Below are 17,192 nucleotides of genomic sequence, written 5' to 3'. Positions count from 1 at the left end.
AATACACCCACTCATACACAGATGGACACACACACACACACACACACACACACACACAGTTACAGTAGAAACAAGCCTGTTTTTGGGAGACTGATGAACGAGGCAGTGGCCCAGTGAGGGATAGAAAACCAGGCAGGTGAAACACAGTTCAACAGGAGGCAGATATTGTATGAAATTATAGTAAAGATATCAACTGTCTCTTCATGAGTTTGTCTTTTATTTCCTCAGCAGTAGGTTCTGGCTCGTGTGGTGGACAGTTGATCAGTTTATCTGTTCACAGCTGATCAGATAGATGGATGCAGGAGCAGCTGCTGAGAGTGAATGTGAACTTTTAGATGCTGTAGAATGAACGGCTAAGTTTTACTTTCAATGCGCCTGACGTTCTGCTTCTCTGTCAGACAGTGCAGTGCCATAAAAAACCGAACAGAATATATTCAAATAGTGCTCCTAATGAACAGTCCAGCTCCAACAATACAAAATGTAACCCATAACCCTTTATTTGAGTATATATACAATGTATGTATGTATGGGTGAAATTTAGGCGCCACCCAGTGGCTGCCTATGTCATCTATAAGAAGATCATCCCCTGCTGGTTTGGTAGTGGTGAAATTACCAACTGGTCTCCCACTGTGTCTGCCTGCTGTTTGCTGCTGAGCATAGAGAGTACAGAGGTTTTAAAAGAGCCTACTACTCACTGAAATCTAAAATGGTTTAGTGTAATATACAAACTTAAATCATAAATTACAATCCTCATTATATAAAAAAAGAACTTGTACATTTCTTCTTAGTTTGAATTTGTGTGACATCAGATCAATATGAATTAGAGTCAATTTTAGTTAAAATCCAATCAATGGCTGAGATGTGTGATGAACAGATGAACCTAAACTTCACCAGCCAGGAGACAAAAACAAAGTGAGGGGGAAGACGAGAACAGAGGCAGACAAAAGAGAAGACAAGAGACAAATTAAAAGAGTGAGGAATTGAAAGACACGAGTAGATAACAAGGAAGAGAAAGACAGAGGGAAGCTGGATGAGAGGGGGAAAGATATACAGGTTACGACAGAAATAACACAAACAGGAAGTTGGTGTCAACGGCAGAGGAAACCGCATCTCTGCACTTAGTAACCACCTTCATCTCTCACTCCCTCCTCCTCCTCTTTGTCTCACTGTCATCTCCAAAATCTACAACATTTTCCATTCACCTACTTCAAAGACAACAAATCAGGTCGAACGACTTAGATCATTTTACTGAAAACAAAAAGTTCACAATATTAATCACAAATAACAAAAGGAACAAAACTTACGTTACAATTTCAGTGAATTAAATGTTTTGAATCAATATTGTCAGTGTTTTTTTTTATATCAATGTTTTAACAATTAAAGGAATATTCCAGCATTTTAAAAACTTAATGAGTTTCTCAGTTTTATCTTTTTTTTGTGTGTGTAGTTCACAGTTAGATACAGAATGTGTAAAGTCTAGCTAAAAACTAAGACTGGAATAAGGAAACAGTTAGTAAAGTTGTAAAAAAAAATCTTCTTACAACTTCCAAGCTATTTGATGTTGTAGCAAATTAGCAAACAAATTCGTCACCAATATATCCAACTGGCACTCGGACGGAGCGCAAGACTGGCAAAACCATTCAGGACTTTCTGAGCTGCAGTCACAGCACTCTCTGCTGTGCCAGCTGTCATTAAAGGAGTAACTCCAATGCTAATTGCTGAAACATGAATGTATGAACACCATGTACAAAGTGTTGAGTGATTTCCCAAAATACTGTAAAGTTCCATTACAACAGCATATCCTAAAGAAAGAGTTAAAACAAAAAAAACCCCAAACAAAAACACATATTTTTCCTCTTACATGTAGTTCTATATATCAGTCTACATCGTTAAGTGTGATTTGTGATGTTTAAGATATCAGCCATAGAGATGTCTGCCTTCTTTCCAGTATAATGGGAAATGATGACACTCGGCTTGAGGTATAAGTAAAACTCTACAGTAACGTCTCTTTCCAGAAATTGTGACCCGGTAAATCAAGATAATCCACAGATGCTGTTGTGAGCGGTTTCATGTTGGAACTATTTTGTCTACCAAACTGCACTCTGGTATCCTCCTCCTTGGCTAAGATGTATATTAACTATCTAAATGGTGCTAAATGAGCTATTAGTTGATGAATGCCTCCTTTTGTGTGGTCATACCATAGACTGTATATAAAGACTGACGACACGTCCCCATTTACCCCCACTATGCTTAATTGAAGCTAAAATATCCAGGATACAGGCTCTGCCATCTTGCACTGGTGAAGTAATTCGGAGCTGGAGTCTGCGCAGTGGCGACATACGCGGTGGGGGAGTTCCTGGCAAAACACCCGTCTGACCAGTCACAAGCAGACACTTTGAACGCGAGTGCTTCGATTGGCTGTCACAATTGTCAGCCATGGCGTAAAATCTCCTTTCTGTACAATTTAATAACTCAGTAAAACTGAACTTATCGGGGCGTCTAGTAGCTCTGTTGGTAGAGAGGGCACCCCATGTACAGAGTGTACAGCTTCACTGCAGCAGCCGTGGGTTCAATTCCGGCCCCAGCCCTTTGCTGTATATCATCCCCTTTCTCTCCTTCATTCACTCTTGAACTTTATCATCAAATCAATGCAAAAAAGCCCAAATAATACCCTTAAAAAAATAAAATAAAAACTTGAACAAACATCAGGGTGACGAGAACTACCCTCAATGACAGAAACCACCTTTGGGAAAAATGTATTTGACGTGTACTTGGAGTTTTCTGTTCAGCCCATATTCATTCACTAACATGGAGGGGCGGGTTTTATGACCTATACCGCAGACAGACACCAGGGGGCGATCGAGATTGAAATGTTACACTTCGGGGGAACGGTCATGTTGTCTTTATATACAGCTTATAGATTTATAGCAAATATCTTAAACACCCAAAAACTGACACCAGAATAATCTAGCAATAAATAGCATTACAGGTAAGAAGAAAAATATGTAATTTTGATTTGGGGGTGAACCGTCCAGTTGATACATAACTCAGGTTGTTATAAATTGCTCTGGTGTCATTTCCAAGCTTGTTTACTCTCAAAGATTAAATCCAGAAACTTGTTTAGCCCTTATGATGATGATGATGATGATGATGATGATGATGATGATGATGATGATACAGGAAGAACACACATGTCAGAAGTTGTAATCACTGTTCCTGTTGGATGAAGGCTCCCTGCTGTCACTGACTGCCAGTCGCTCCAGAGCTGATTTGACAAGAAACAGGAAGAGCAGCCACATTTAAATCAAGAGAGTGACTGTGAGCTAATTATATGACTGTATGGCTGGTTTAACGTTCTAAATTTGTGTGTGTGTGTGTGTGTGTGTGTGTGTGTGTGTGTGTGTATGTATGTGTGTGTGTTACCAGGGTAGGACACTCTCTTCTCTGCATCATTGTTTTTAACTGCACTTTTTCCACGATGGTAAGACACTGTATAGAGACACAAACAGATGAGAGACGAACTTTAAAATGGATAATTTTCTGTCATTGCTCTTATTGTCACCAAATCTCATGTGCAGAGCCAAACCAACAATGTGTTAGTCTCTTTTTTACTAATCTGTCTGCGGCTCTCAGCTTCAATCCCACTTGGTTCCTACTGAAGACATTAATTTTTATAAACAGCTCACAAATATACATTTTTTTTTATTTTTTTTTTTAAAGACTCTGTAGATTTAAGAAAAAATTGGGAGGAAAATGTGCATTTTATTGGGGACATTTTCAGCGGCAGATTACAGTAATCCACATTTGGTACTCAAGTGAGTATTTGGGGCAGCAGGACTTGTATGAGAGATTGAGGCAAAAAAATAATACAGTGTGTGTGTGTGTGTGTGTGTGTGTGTGTGCGTTTATGGTTATAAAGAAATGTGTCACCCAGTTTAACAGTGTGGATGATTGATGTGTGTTTAATAGAGTTTGGATAACATTAGAGCTTGATGGCACAGAGGAATACAATATATCTGTCTTTGATGCACAGTTTAATGTTAATTGTGAGGAAAAGTTAAAAATCACTACACTAATTCTTTAAGACTGTGCGTATGAGTGCAGGCATGCATTATGGTAGATAAACAAATTATTCTTTCACTCACTCAGTAGCCTTGTGTTAAGTGCGTGCGTGTGTGTGTGTGTGTGTGTGTGTGACTCACCGCTATGACTCTGTGTAGGTCCAATCCAGCGATTCTGCCTCCTGTCTGATACTGAAAACCGACAACAGAACAACCAAACCACAGAACATGCATGTAAATACTGCAGAAATACTTCATAGAACCACCAGCTGTGACCACAATACTGTCACAGTCTGAAAGTCTTTTGCAAGGAACTGTTGTGGACTTTGTGTTTGTGTGAACATTGTGAGACCTTGTGTGTTTTTTTTACTGCAGTGAGTTGTGATTATGGTGTGTTGCATGTTGCAAAGACTAACAGATTTTACATGATTACAGGGCACTCTAACTCTCAAATATTAACTCAATTGCTCGAAAAAATGTTGGTATTGTGTGTTTTTACAAACCAGGGATATGTCATATTTGCACGTTATTATGTTACAGATACGTTAAACTTAACATTACTACAATTCTGTGGTTAACATGTGGTTAGGTGTAGGCACAAAAACACCCTGGTTATGGCTAGGAAGAGATCATGCTTTGGTTTAAAATATGTGTCTCTGGTGGCACAATCAAAGCAGGAAACACAGCAATGTCTCTGTATAAAAACAACTGCTTTGTGTGACACTATCCCAGTGAAAAAAATGGGTCACTAAAACAAATGTTTGGTCCCACAAAAGCCCCCGGAAACACTGAAATGATTCACTAAATTACAACCAAGTTTGTTATATGTTGGTCTCACTTAGGTGACACGCCATCCACCATCCCCTCCACGTCCGGATGTCAGCTCATATGCTACATCACTTTAGAAATGTTGATGTGATACGTATGAAATGTAATGTATCTGTGGTTTGCAGAAATGTCCAAGCTAACATTTTCTTCTGGCGACTGGGCTGGACATACAAAGCAAACCTATCTTTGCAGGTAGATAGCATGAGAGTAAGTGCAAATATATTTTTCAGGTTTGCGTGAGCCGACCCTTTAAGGCCCTCAAAATTTGTTTTCCAAGTCTTACTATAAGTTATGGGTTTCTACATCAGCACATTTTCTGTAACAGCAGTTTGAATTTTTGTCATATGAAAGAGAGATTCCTCTATTGTTTTTTTTCTCTCTGTGCTCTTCTCGCTGGTTTGAGGTGGGCAGGGAAGCACCAATCAGTGTTAAGCGACATTTGAATCTAAAGACTAAAGTTATTAAAGTTATTGAGCTGTGAGGTCATCATCAGTCAAATCTGATCTGAAGTCTGTTCTATTGTGTTCTATTGTGCTGTTTCAGTCCAGCAGAATCCTTTGGATTTAAACCAACAGTCCTTCTTGGACGTAATCTTTAATCTGACGAGTCCTAATCTGAAAATATCAGAGTTTTCAGGTCACTAAGCTAAGCACTGATTGCATACAAACATGCATTAATATGCACCTATGTGCGCGGGTTTATTGCGTTAAATGTGTGTTTGTGTGTGTCTGTGTACTCACGTCTCTTCTGCAGGGCTTTGACGGTGGGTCTGGTGAAGCGGATCAGTAACAGGAGCAGCAGCACGCAGCAGAGCAAAGCTGTCACCACTTTGTAGGCCTGCAGCTGCCCCTGCACATCTGGGAGGACCTCAGCTGGAGACACACACACACACACACACACACACACACACACACACACACACACACACACACACACACACACGATGAATGCTTTGCTTCCTATCTACACTATCTGCCTTCACTTAATGTTAAGGTACTTCTGACAGGAGAGCTATGATTTGATTACAACATGATGAAGGTCTCCACTTCACTGGGAGTGGATGCATTCGCCCATGCAAGCAGAACTTAAGCTGCATCGTCTGAATTGCCATTTGCAGAAGCAATGCAGGTTTTGTGTCAAAGTCTTTTTCTCCTGTCAAATAGTGTTTTCCTCCTGTTAAAACTGCTACCACTACTGGTGCACAAGTTCTTCTTTCACTTATAGCCTTTTTTTGGTGGCATCTCTCTTTTTAAAAGAAAACGTATCTCTTCAATTTAACCTTTAACTAGCTCTGACTTAACTGCTTTGTATTTTGGTTTGCACTTATGCACTGCTGAACCTCTTAAAATGATGTACTTTCCTTAATTTTATTCATTCTGTTTATGTTAATTGTTTTTTTTTGCTTTATTTTTTTAAATCATCCCAATGGGTTTCATCTTACCTCTTATGTTTTGCACTCTGTAAATTAAATCTTTGTCCTTATTTTTATCTTACTTTTACTAGTATTATCAAGTAGGTTTTATCTATGTGAAGATGCATGCTATGTGTTCTATTCTGATCTTATTTCATTTTTACAAGTGGGTTTTATTATCTCTTTAAGTGTTATATCTCTTTTCATGTGAAGCACTCAGTGCATGTAACTCCTTTGATGTAAAGCTCATTGGACTGAATTTCTTGTATGAAATGTGCTATGCAAATAAAATGTATTATTATTATTATTATTATTATTATTATTATTATTATTATTTGCATACAGCACATTACCTGTCTTTGTATAGTGACTAGGGGACGTTACCTATGCTAATAGGCGACTTATGTTCAAGTGAGATTTTGGAGTTGATTTCGCTTTTTTGTTTACTTAACACAAAATTAAGAGTAAACTTGAGAGAAATTTGAATGAGTCCTAATTATGTGAATCTCATTTCCTCCTTTAGACAATGTTCTTCAGTAAGAAGCCACTCCTGTTTGTGACATTTGTGTTGAAAAGAGCTTTGAAAACCGTAGCGTACTGAATGTTTCACTGAATGTTGCACTGAATGCTCGGCCATATTCTTAGTTCTGTACTTACTCTTAAATCTGATGTTCCTGATGCATTTGAGAAGTTTGATTTCTATGGATTATTTAAAAATAAAGACAACTTACACTCAGATAGTGAAAGTAGTACAGAGCTCAAACTGGTATGGGTGCTAAAATACCCAAACAATCCTGAGTCTTATAGTTTTAGTTTTTATAGTTTGTATAACAGTGTTTTGCTTACTTGTGTATGTTTAGGCTGCACATCTTCCGCGGTTATGCACTACATGAAGTTATCCTCTTAAAAGCTGCAGAGTACAAAATGTCAAACCACACTTACACACACACACGCACACACACAGGCATGCAAAGATGCAACAGCACATAGGCAGTAGACCAACCTGTGCATCGGACATTTAGCGCCATGCAGCGGTTCGTCTCCTTCGCTCCACTGTCTGTGATGTCATAACTAATCTCGTCCGTCTCAGCACCCTTGACCCAGGGTCGTGTGGTGTCGTTACAACCTTTCCGGTTCACACACACATTTCCCAAAACCCTCCGGATGTGGTTTTCACTGCTGTGACAGACCGGCGAGGAGGAGTTGGAGGGATAAATGCGTATCAGCTTAACGTGTCCGCCACATTTACTTTTCCAGTCGATTGTGGGGAGGTCCAGGGCAGGTGCAGGGGGGCGGGGGGGGGTGGGGGAGTCAGCAGGGGCTGCTGGAGTAGCACTGGGGCAGGAACACCTCTCACTGGTGCTGTTGGTCGGAGTGGGTGCAGAAACCGGCTGAGCTGTTGTTTTGTTTGATACTGGGAGACAGAGCAAATGAGAACACAGATCGACACACTGCTTCAAAAAAATCCAACAAGAAGAGTATCACTGTTCAGACCAACATCAACGTAAAACTAGAATTTTAATTAAACTATTGACTGTACTTAACTGGATTTTAAAATTTGTCTGGCTCATTTGATGATATCGATACAGATGTAATAATGTAAACTGAGGCTGCTGATATTCAGGGACTTCACATTTGTGAGAAGTTTTTAAAAATTGACATCTTCAGTAAAAACCAACAGGCTTTGCGATAATGTCAGGGTTATACTATTAACCCTGTGATAGTCTGGTTTAAACCTTGCTCATAGCTATGCCGTCTGAAAGTCCTACAGCTTCTCACGCTGCACTGCAAGACATGGTGAGGCTTCCTTCAAACGACAAACTAAAAGACACTAATTTCTTAATCTTCCTCACAGTATTACAGTAGTTTACATTTCATTTCATGCTCTTGTGCAGAAGAAATTATTTTGTAATATCCTGAGCTATAAAATATATTAAATGTCTGTAATACTGTGTGTGTGTGTGTGTGTGTGTGTGTGTGTGTGTGTGTACTAGCTGATGCCACTGAGAGCTGTTTAGAGCAACAAAACAAAAACAACTACTTGTCAAACTGCACGCTGACTGAGGCATCTATACGGGGATTTCTCAATCACCAACATCATTAGAAGCTGGAGTCTGGAGCAGCTGACACAAACTAGTTGATTTAATGAATTAAAAACAAGGTAAAGTCTGCTATGTAATGAATAAAATTTTAAAATGAACTCTAACCAAAACTGAAATTGAATGCAATGTTTCTACAAACCACGGATACGTTATATTTGCATGTTATATTAAAGTGGATACATTAAACTTTACGTTTCAATAACTGTTGATTATGTTTTGTTTAGGGGCAGAATCCTTGTTGGAAAAGCAGCAATGTCGGGGTTAAAAAAAGGCTGCTGTTTATGGTGCTGTCCCCACTGGAAAAAAAGCAACAGGATCACTGAAAAACACCCCCGTTCGACGCATAAAAAGCTGCTGGAAACACGGTGATGAGGCCCCAAAAAACGACAGCTTTTGCAGCAGCCTGCACCTTTGCAGGCATCTTGCTTAGGTGACACACACACAACTGTCCCCTCCAGCTGACAATGACAAAGTTAGCTCGTACACTATGTCACTTCAGAAATGTTGATATGACACCTTTAAAAAGTGTTTGTGTGGTTTGCAGAGATGTGCAATGCTGATATGTTCTTTTGAGTCTGGAACATCTAAAAGGCCTTAAGAAGCAGATCTGGCAGAGGAAAAGTCAAAGAGCTTAAAACTGGGTTATGAGGGCTGATGGTTGTTATCAGTAACATGGCTGGATTTTTCTACAGTCTGAAGCTGAGCTATGGCAGATTAACTAGGTGTTACAATATTGCAGGTTCTCAGGATCCATAAAGTTTAGCAGCAGAAATTTGGACGTCCAGTCTTTCACATCGCTACGCAGCTTCATGGTACTCCCGGGTTCTCAAACTAAATTAAAGACTTTTTAAGACCTTTTTAATACCATCTTTAATTAAATTTAAGGCCACACTTACAAAAGTGTGAAGGATGTAATGCAACATGATGACTGTCGCTGACAATTTTTTTCCCCTGGATGGTAAAACATCGTCAGGCCATCATCCAGAAGAATGAATGCAGTACTGATCAGCTGCACAATCATATTATTAAACTGAACCATTATCGGGGCGCCTGGTGGCTCAGTGGATAGAGCGGGCCCCCATGTATCGAGGCTGTGTCCTCGCTGCAGCGGCCGCAGGTTTGACTCCGGACTCAGCCCTTTGCTGTACGTCATCCCCACTCTCTCTCCCACTTTCACACTTGTGCTGTCCTATCAATTAAATTATTTAAATAAAGTAAAATAAATGAAGCATCATCAGGGAAATAACACAGCGCCTGGAACGTGAAGCACTATGGTCACTGACATGAGTGAATGTGGCATCTGCTGTCACCATGGAAACTGCACCAGGGACTAACAAGGGGTGTCTGTCGTAATATCCTACATGAATTCAGGTACAGTTTATGAATCTAAAAATATATTATATGTTCTGTCGGGGAGTCTGTGCTGAGCCGACATATCGCCGCCTCGGCCCACAGAGCAGAGCGCCGGCGATGATGGTGGGCAGACAGTAAACACAGCGTCCATCATGTACAGTCTGATAGCATCAGAACACAGCAGGGCGCGTACTGAGCAACACTACTGCAAAAGAACAAGTAAAAAAAATGAAGACATTTGTAAATGAAATTCAAGACTCTGTTTACAAATTTAAGACTTTCTAAGGCGTCATTATCAAAATACGGCCACAGAAAGTGTTAAATATTAAATTATATTAAATTCAAGACTTTTTAAATCTTTTAAGTAGTGATCAGAGGGAAACATATGACTGACGTTTGCCTAACGTGAGAGGACATGTTCTGCAGAAACATGTTCTCACGCTTTAGTGACCTCCATGACCTTCTGACCTTGTGCTTTGAGTGCACTTTCATACTTCACATGATAAACTGCATGCACTTTTATCAGGCAAAACAAAAACTGGACTGGGTGGTAAAGTATGGACTAGTTTTATTTCTAAAGCTTGGAAAATTAGGCAAATTAGACTGAAATAATGCACATACAAAATGAGCATAGTTTCTGTATTTGGTCTCACACCTATTGATAGCTTCACTTATAAGCCTGTTTAGGCATCTACTGATGCAAGATACTACATTATTATCTGAATACAGCAGTAGCTCTGAGTAGATTTTTGTTAGATAGTATTAGTAGTAGATATTTTAGCACTGTTTAGTTCGACACATTTTCCAGGATAATGTTATACTGGTCTTTTTGAGAATTTATCAGCAGTCATCTGCAAGAAGTCTGACGATAGTCACGGCAGCAGCTGCGTCTGCAGCCATATCAGCAGCACAAAGAGCCAAAATCTAAAATCTATTTTTGTCAATCCATGATCACAAAAATGAAAATAAATAAAAATAAAAATCTTTGAGGTTAAGCATTGGGTCTCCTAAAGGTTTAACCCTGGAGACAAAAAAAGATTAGTTTAATAATCACTTCTTTCACTCTTTTAATTAAGAAACTTCACAGTGTGAATAAACACAACAAAAAGTAACTTTAGAGCCAGTTCACGCATTTTATCATTTATCCATCGTGGTATTTAGCCATGCAGATACTTGGTCTTTACTGGGAACATTTTTCTACTCAAAATGGCCTTTTTTTGTTACTCTGAACACCACAACCCTGTTTCAATTCAGTGCCGCTGTATTGGGGTGGCAGCAAGTTTCAGCGGCAAGATTTCAAAGCTTCTGCAAGCAGAACCGAAACTGTATGCATGACTAGATACCACTATGGTTAAATGCAAAAATGTGTTTGAGTGGACCGAAGATTTAAAAGTTGAATCAAAAATTTTAGAAATTACTTGGATTAGTTTTTTCATTTCTGTTTTGAGAGCTGTCTGAATGGAGTCAGCGAGCCGGTGTCTGTTTTTCTGTTTTCTCTTCTGCTCCTTCAGGCAGCTCTTTATATACTTTTTATAAACTTCAAGTGTTATTTAAGGCTTCACTTCAGTTCAACAGAAAATTCAACAAGTTCACTTCGTTTGGTTTGTCACGTTTATCCAATAAATTAAATCACTGCATTTTATAACTAAATGCACTGATTTAAATGAATGTCCTGCATTTTTTTAAATAAATGTAACAATTATATCCCAAAATATCTCACACTGGAGAATTTTCATATACACCATGAAATGATCTACAATCAGAGATGCATTTTGCACAATTTGTGAGATTTGCTGGTATCAAGTGAAAAACATACACAATAACCTTTTAAGATGTCAAGCCGCTTTGAACGAGTAAAGAAAGACTAAATTTGCGATCAGATTGTTTTAATAAAGACGATGAAACATGCCTACATTTGTTTTAGTGAAGTTCAGTAGACTTAATATCTTACAACACAAAAAATTAATATAAAACCATTCGCTGTGTAACCAGCGATGTAAGAAGTACTGCACCAAGGTATCTCTGCATTTCACGTAATTATATTATGTGCAGAATAACTTAGAAACTGATCATGTTTTGCATGAAAAATCTGAATCTGAAAATAACTAACTGGAATATTTCCCTACAGCGGAGTAGAGATTTGAATCACAAATTAGAATTCACAAGTGATGTACAATTACTTTAAAACTGTACATGAGTTCAGAACTTGTGGTTGCGTACCGGGTGAATACAAATATATGAAATATTTTATTTTTAATTATACAGTAAACATTGTGATATTATTATCAGCACAAGTTTTTATGTTTTAATGTTTTTGTTTTGTCACTTTATTTTGCTACTAAGGGTTATATTTTAGTTTTATATTGTGCGTATTCGTTTTCATTACCGTGCTGTTTTAATGTTCTATTTTTGTTTTATTTCTATAATTTTTTTACTCTTTGATTTTACTTAGAAAAAGGTCAAATCAATACAATACTGATTTGGAACAAAGGTAAGGGGAGTTTCTTGTGAAGCGCTAATGACATAATTCTTCAGTAGCTTCCCATCCATGAACACTGATGTTGTTTTTTATTTTTTATTTTTTGGATCGGTGGCCGAGCTGGAGTCCAGAGACCCATCATCCACGTCTGTGCACCACCCGTAAAAGCAGCAAAAACTATGTCCTTAGCACGACACGTACAACCTGTCTTTAAGACAGAAGCAATCTACCTTATTCTGTCTAATTTAAAAATCGATATATTGAAACAAGTGTGCTTGTTAAGTAAAAAGGTGGAAATAATCTACACTGCCAGACTTTTAGTACTTAATAATAGACGAAATGTGCAATTTATGATATTCCCTTTTTTCCCCAAACAGCCTTTATGTTGTTTTCAATGCAGACACATTCCCTGTATTAAATTAAATTACGGTTCACATTATCCTACTGAGTCATGAGGGTGAAGAACACCAGGACGCTGAAACTGAAGCAGCTAAATGAAATTCATCCATCACTCTGCTTGTGCAACTTTATATTATCACGTCATTGTGCGGTGTGTTCGTTCTGACCTGCTGAAGGACTGCAGAAGCAAATGGTTACATTTATATTTTAATCTGTATGTGGTCTCTTTTAAATAAATTAAAAAAAATAAATTAATACATCTATCAGATTTTTAAACCTGTGCTTTTCCTGCTGTCACATGTAAAAAATGTTGTCAGTTAAAAATACCTGTTAAGAAAAGGCACAGGAGAAGTGCGTCTAGTTTTCTTCACATTCATTTCTCCAGTCACAGTCTTGATGAATCAAAACTGACGATGAAAATGAATCAAGAAAATTTGGATCCCAGGCTGAAACATAATAAATATCACACATGCTGTTGTATGTGTGTACGGCAGTGGATTTTCCGAAGTGGATTTTTGACTCTTTGGGTGTTTTAGGTAAAGTCCCCATCCATCAGTGCTCAGGTCTGGAGTTTGATTCCCATCAGCAACTACTGCTAATTAAACTTCTACACTGCTGACTATACATTACATCCAAATTGAAAAAAAAAAATTATTTATATAGTACCTAGCAATTTTTATTAGCAATTATAGAGCAGTCTTAAAAATCCATGTTACAAAAAGCTTTACAAATGCAGCAAAGCAAAACAGACAAACCTACCATCCTCAGATTAAAAGGAAAACAGATTTTAAAAAGTGTTTGATGTTTAAATACAGTGTATGAAAAGGTAGGGACACAGAAAAAGAAACATCATTTTAAGAAAAATAAAAGACGGAAATTAAAACTCAAAGGAGAGGCTCTAATGATTTGTAAAGAATGATAAACTTACTAAACTTAAAGTATTGTTAGTATTGGTATCAATAATTTAGTTTTCTCAAGTATCGAACCATGTTTTTTTGTAGTAACTTTTATGGGGCTGTCACTGTGAGTCAATAACGCATTCAGTCCCACACTCATCTCACAACTACTACGGGCCGTGTGTTCAGACAGAAACATGGTAGGAAGGACAGTATTAAAACAACACAGCTGCGTTGGCGGGAACATGTTTTAGGTTACTGAGATGATGAAATACGATCAAGAAGAACGATTACAGATGCATAAGTCTGAAGTATCAGATGCCAAAAGACTGCACAGAGGTTTAGTGCGTACGAACATATTGTTAACTAATAACTGCATCTTTTAACATTTCATTAAGGTGTACGTTATGACTCTTGTATTTTATCTCTGCTTCTGTTTACGGCTGTTTCTTGTTGCTACTCTGCATGTCTGCATGTTATGCTTCGTTGCTTCAGGCCGCGTCTGTGGCTATTTGTGCAAAAACACTGTATGTTGTTGCTGTGCTGTTATTTTGTACTATTGTTCTCCTGCTTCTTGTTACTTTGCATGGCTTGTTTTCTGTGTTGGGAGTTCCTGTTTGTTGTAGCTGTTGCTGTCTTTATGGTGTCCTGCTGCTGTTGTTATGTGAATTTTATCTTTTTACATGTTTCAAAACATCCTGCAGAAGGACTATAGCTGAAAATTAGCCAGATGGCTAACACTGGCACAATTACAGAAATCTTGATTTATGTTTGTTGTCATTATAAATAAAATAAATGAAATGGAAAAATTAAATTAAATACCAGAGACGGAATAGTACATCTGTGGAGAGTTTTCATGGTGACAATCATTTTATCCTCCATGACTGTCTTGTAGACAAAAGGCCACAATTGTGGAATTAAAGTAATCCAGCCAAAAGGTGCACCGGCAAAAATTTTATGCAGTGCAAATTAGCAAATTAGCAATTCATGCTCTCAATATTGTTTTTCACTTGACTGGGTTGATAGACCTTTTTCACAGCAGACAATTTGACTTACCCTAACAGTCAGAGCACAGGTGTCATTAACATAAATGGTGACATTAGGCCAGTTTTACATTAACCCTCAAATGGTGCAAACTGAAATTACAAATATGAAATATGCCTACTGAAATCACATCAATTTTTGAAAAAACCCAAACAACTCCCAGTTAACACAAAAAAGTTGTTACGCTCACATGAGGTGGTATTTCAGGCGATTCTAAAAAGCCATATTTTGCCAAATTTATAGAAACACTTTTTTGTTTGCATTGGTCACATGATGTACAAAGAGAGTCCGTAGGAACTGGCTCCCTCGGGCATGATGCAGCAGGCGCTACAAGAGGTGTTATTGCATCATATAACTCTTGAAAAGTTGAGTGGATCACCTGGAAGTTTTAATCCACAATTCCTCTGTGAAATCGTGGACTATCACCTCCCAGAAATGGCTTGTCAATCCATTATCGCTCGCGTAACTCGCGTAAGTCGCCTTGGATTGGAAATAATGACGGTTAGTGCGGTGGCTGCAACAGAAATAAAGCTGCTAATGTTTTGAACATCCATCGCCAAGCTTCTTTGAATGTTATTATCAGAGGAGAAGCAGCATAACATTGCGACAAAAGTCGCAAAACATCACTTGATGGAAACGCAGTCATCTCGCAATTGTGTTTTACCGACATTTTGAAAATATTGTTTAGCGCAAACCTGTAATAGATCCCTGACTTCCGTTGCAGGTCAGCCCGCTCACCAGATGAAAAAGTTGGCATTATGTTTTTGCAAACCATGAATTTGTTCATTTGTAAGTTTCATACGTATCATATCAACTTTTCTCAAGTGGCGCAGTAGCGGACTTCGTCATCTGAAGGTGGATGGCGTGACATCTGGTTGTGAGGTATCAAACCTGGGCTTTTTTCAGCGACCAGTCACTGTTTTAAAAATGTCTTTTTTAGGAACCAAATGTGGGTTTTCTTCAGCGACCCAATGCTCATTTTTCACCTGGGATAGTTTAAGATAAGAACATTTTTAATGAGTCATTACTGCGTTTCCGGTGAGGATATAGTCACAAAAAGTATTTTAGGCCAAAACATGATCTTTCTCCTAACATTAACCTTAGCACACATTAACCACAGCATTGTTACAACATAAAGAAATGAAGTTTCAATGTATACAAAATCTGTGGTTTGCAGAAACACACAATGCCAACATTTTTGTCTGCCGATTGGATTGCAGGAAGTCGTGTCAGCGAGCCACCAAACACGACACCAAGCATTAACCAGAGGTGGAAATTAATTTATAACATAAAAAGTAAAAAAAAAAACAAAAAAACAAAACCACTCCCCCACCCGCACAATACACACGCAAACTAAAGAATTAGCATGAACCGAATTAGAAAGGACTGGAAGTGACTATTTTAGAGGATGGTATGTTGCTATTATTAGCACATACCAGAGAAACGCTGACATTTAAAGCAAAAAGCCAAATGTCAGCTTAACTTTCAACAAAACGTTGCATGCGGAGTTAATCTTTTAGACAATTCTGTTTTTTATACAGTTTACACAGTAAACCGCAGACTTAACCTTCCTAAACTGTGCTTCAGTCACTATATTTATGCAATTGAGCGCTAGAGTTTGTAAATCAAACGCATATTTGATGTAGCCCAACACTTCAGGTGATTTTACAACCAAAAAGAAGTGAGAAGAACTGGGAGCCACCGATGAGACATTTTACGACACACCAATAGTAAAGTCAACTCTAGTTAGCAGCTCTGAGCGTTAGCCCAGTGTTGGCACACACAGCCGTTCATCAGGAATTTGGCACAAGCAGGCAATCAGGCGACACACATTAAAGCGGTTGTCGTGGCGAGACATTTTGACTATTTGGAAAAAAACTTCATCCAATATTTAAAGTGAAAATGGTGAGATATTGTGCAAATTCTATATTGTTTTTCTCTCATTTGTTGTGTAGTGGCTGTGTCAAAATATTTCCGGATAATCGTGAAAAAGTGAATAACGTCAGTCTACTGCTGCTTGTTTTACACTTTAATATGACTGTTCAGCTCAGTTCAGGCCCGGGAATGTTGCTGCATCTCAGCGGGTTCAGGCGAATATCACACAAAACTAGTTTATTTTCCCACTTCTTCTATTTTTCAATATTCTATATGTCGCAAAAAATGATATGACACTTACCAGCAGTGATGACTAAAAGACTTGAGATGATAAAAACAATCCTGAGATCCATCACAGTGACAGTGAACAACAGGTAGAGGAACAGGAAAGACAAGAGGAGAACAGACGGCACAAATCAGATCAAGACGCCGACAAAAGAAAAACAGACGAGAAAGGAAATGGTGCAGAGGTGTAAAACTCCTCTCTCCCTCCATACAGTGAATCACTTCACCCCCGGCCTGCTGCTGCTGCTGTTTGTGCAAAGTGCAGATTTCCTCCCTTCAAAGCGAGCTCGCAGACGAGGCAAAGAGGGGTGGGGAAAATAAGAAATGGTGATAAGAAGGGAGGAAGGAGGAAGAGGTAGGAGGAAGAGGTGAAGGGAAGAGTTACGTGACTTGCGACTAAATTTACTTTTTTTTTAAAAAATATGTTTATGAGTCATGAGCCTCCGCTAAATGACAGAG

The 17,192-nt window shown here is 38.4% G+C and overlaps 1 protein-coding gene across 2 annotated transcripts; it reads right to left on the bottom strand.

Moving 5' to 3' along the window:
- Positions 1-1,229: 1,229 nt before the first annotated feature.
- Positions 1,230-16,972, bottom strand: LOC121941528. 2 transcript variants are annotated; one of them, XM_042484339.1, is made up of 6 exons: positions 16,750-16,970; positions 7,304-7,714; positions 5,630-5,761; positions 4,203-4,253; positions 3,424-3,489; positions 1,230-3,265 (listed from the first exon to the last, which is right to left on the bottom strand). In XM_042484339.1, exons 1-6 carry the CDS (start codon positions 16,799-16,801, stop codon positions 3,195-3,197), a joined length of 783 nt encoding a protein of 260 aa, XP_042340273.1. In that variant the 5' UTR covers positions 16,802-16,970; the 3' UTR covers positions 1,230-3,194. The 2 variants fall into 2 exon arrangements, with proteins under 2 accessions (XP_042340273.1, XP_042340272.1); XM_042484338.1 differs by lacking the exon at positions 1,230-3,265 and having other exon boundaries at positions 3,274-3,489; positions 16,750-16,972.
- Positions 16,973-17,192: the final 220 nt, after the last annotated feature.

Source organism: Plectropomus leopardus, chromosome 4 (assembly GCF_008729295.1).
Source record: "Plectropomus leopardus isolate mb chromosome 4, YSFRI_Pleo_2.0, whole genome shotgun sequence".
NCBI lineage: Eukaryota > Metazoa > Chordata > Actinopteri > Perciformes > Serranidae > Plectropomus > Plectropomus leopardus.
This window is presented reverse-complemented; position numbering and strand designations above follow the sequence as displayed.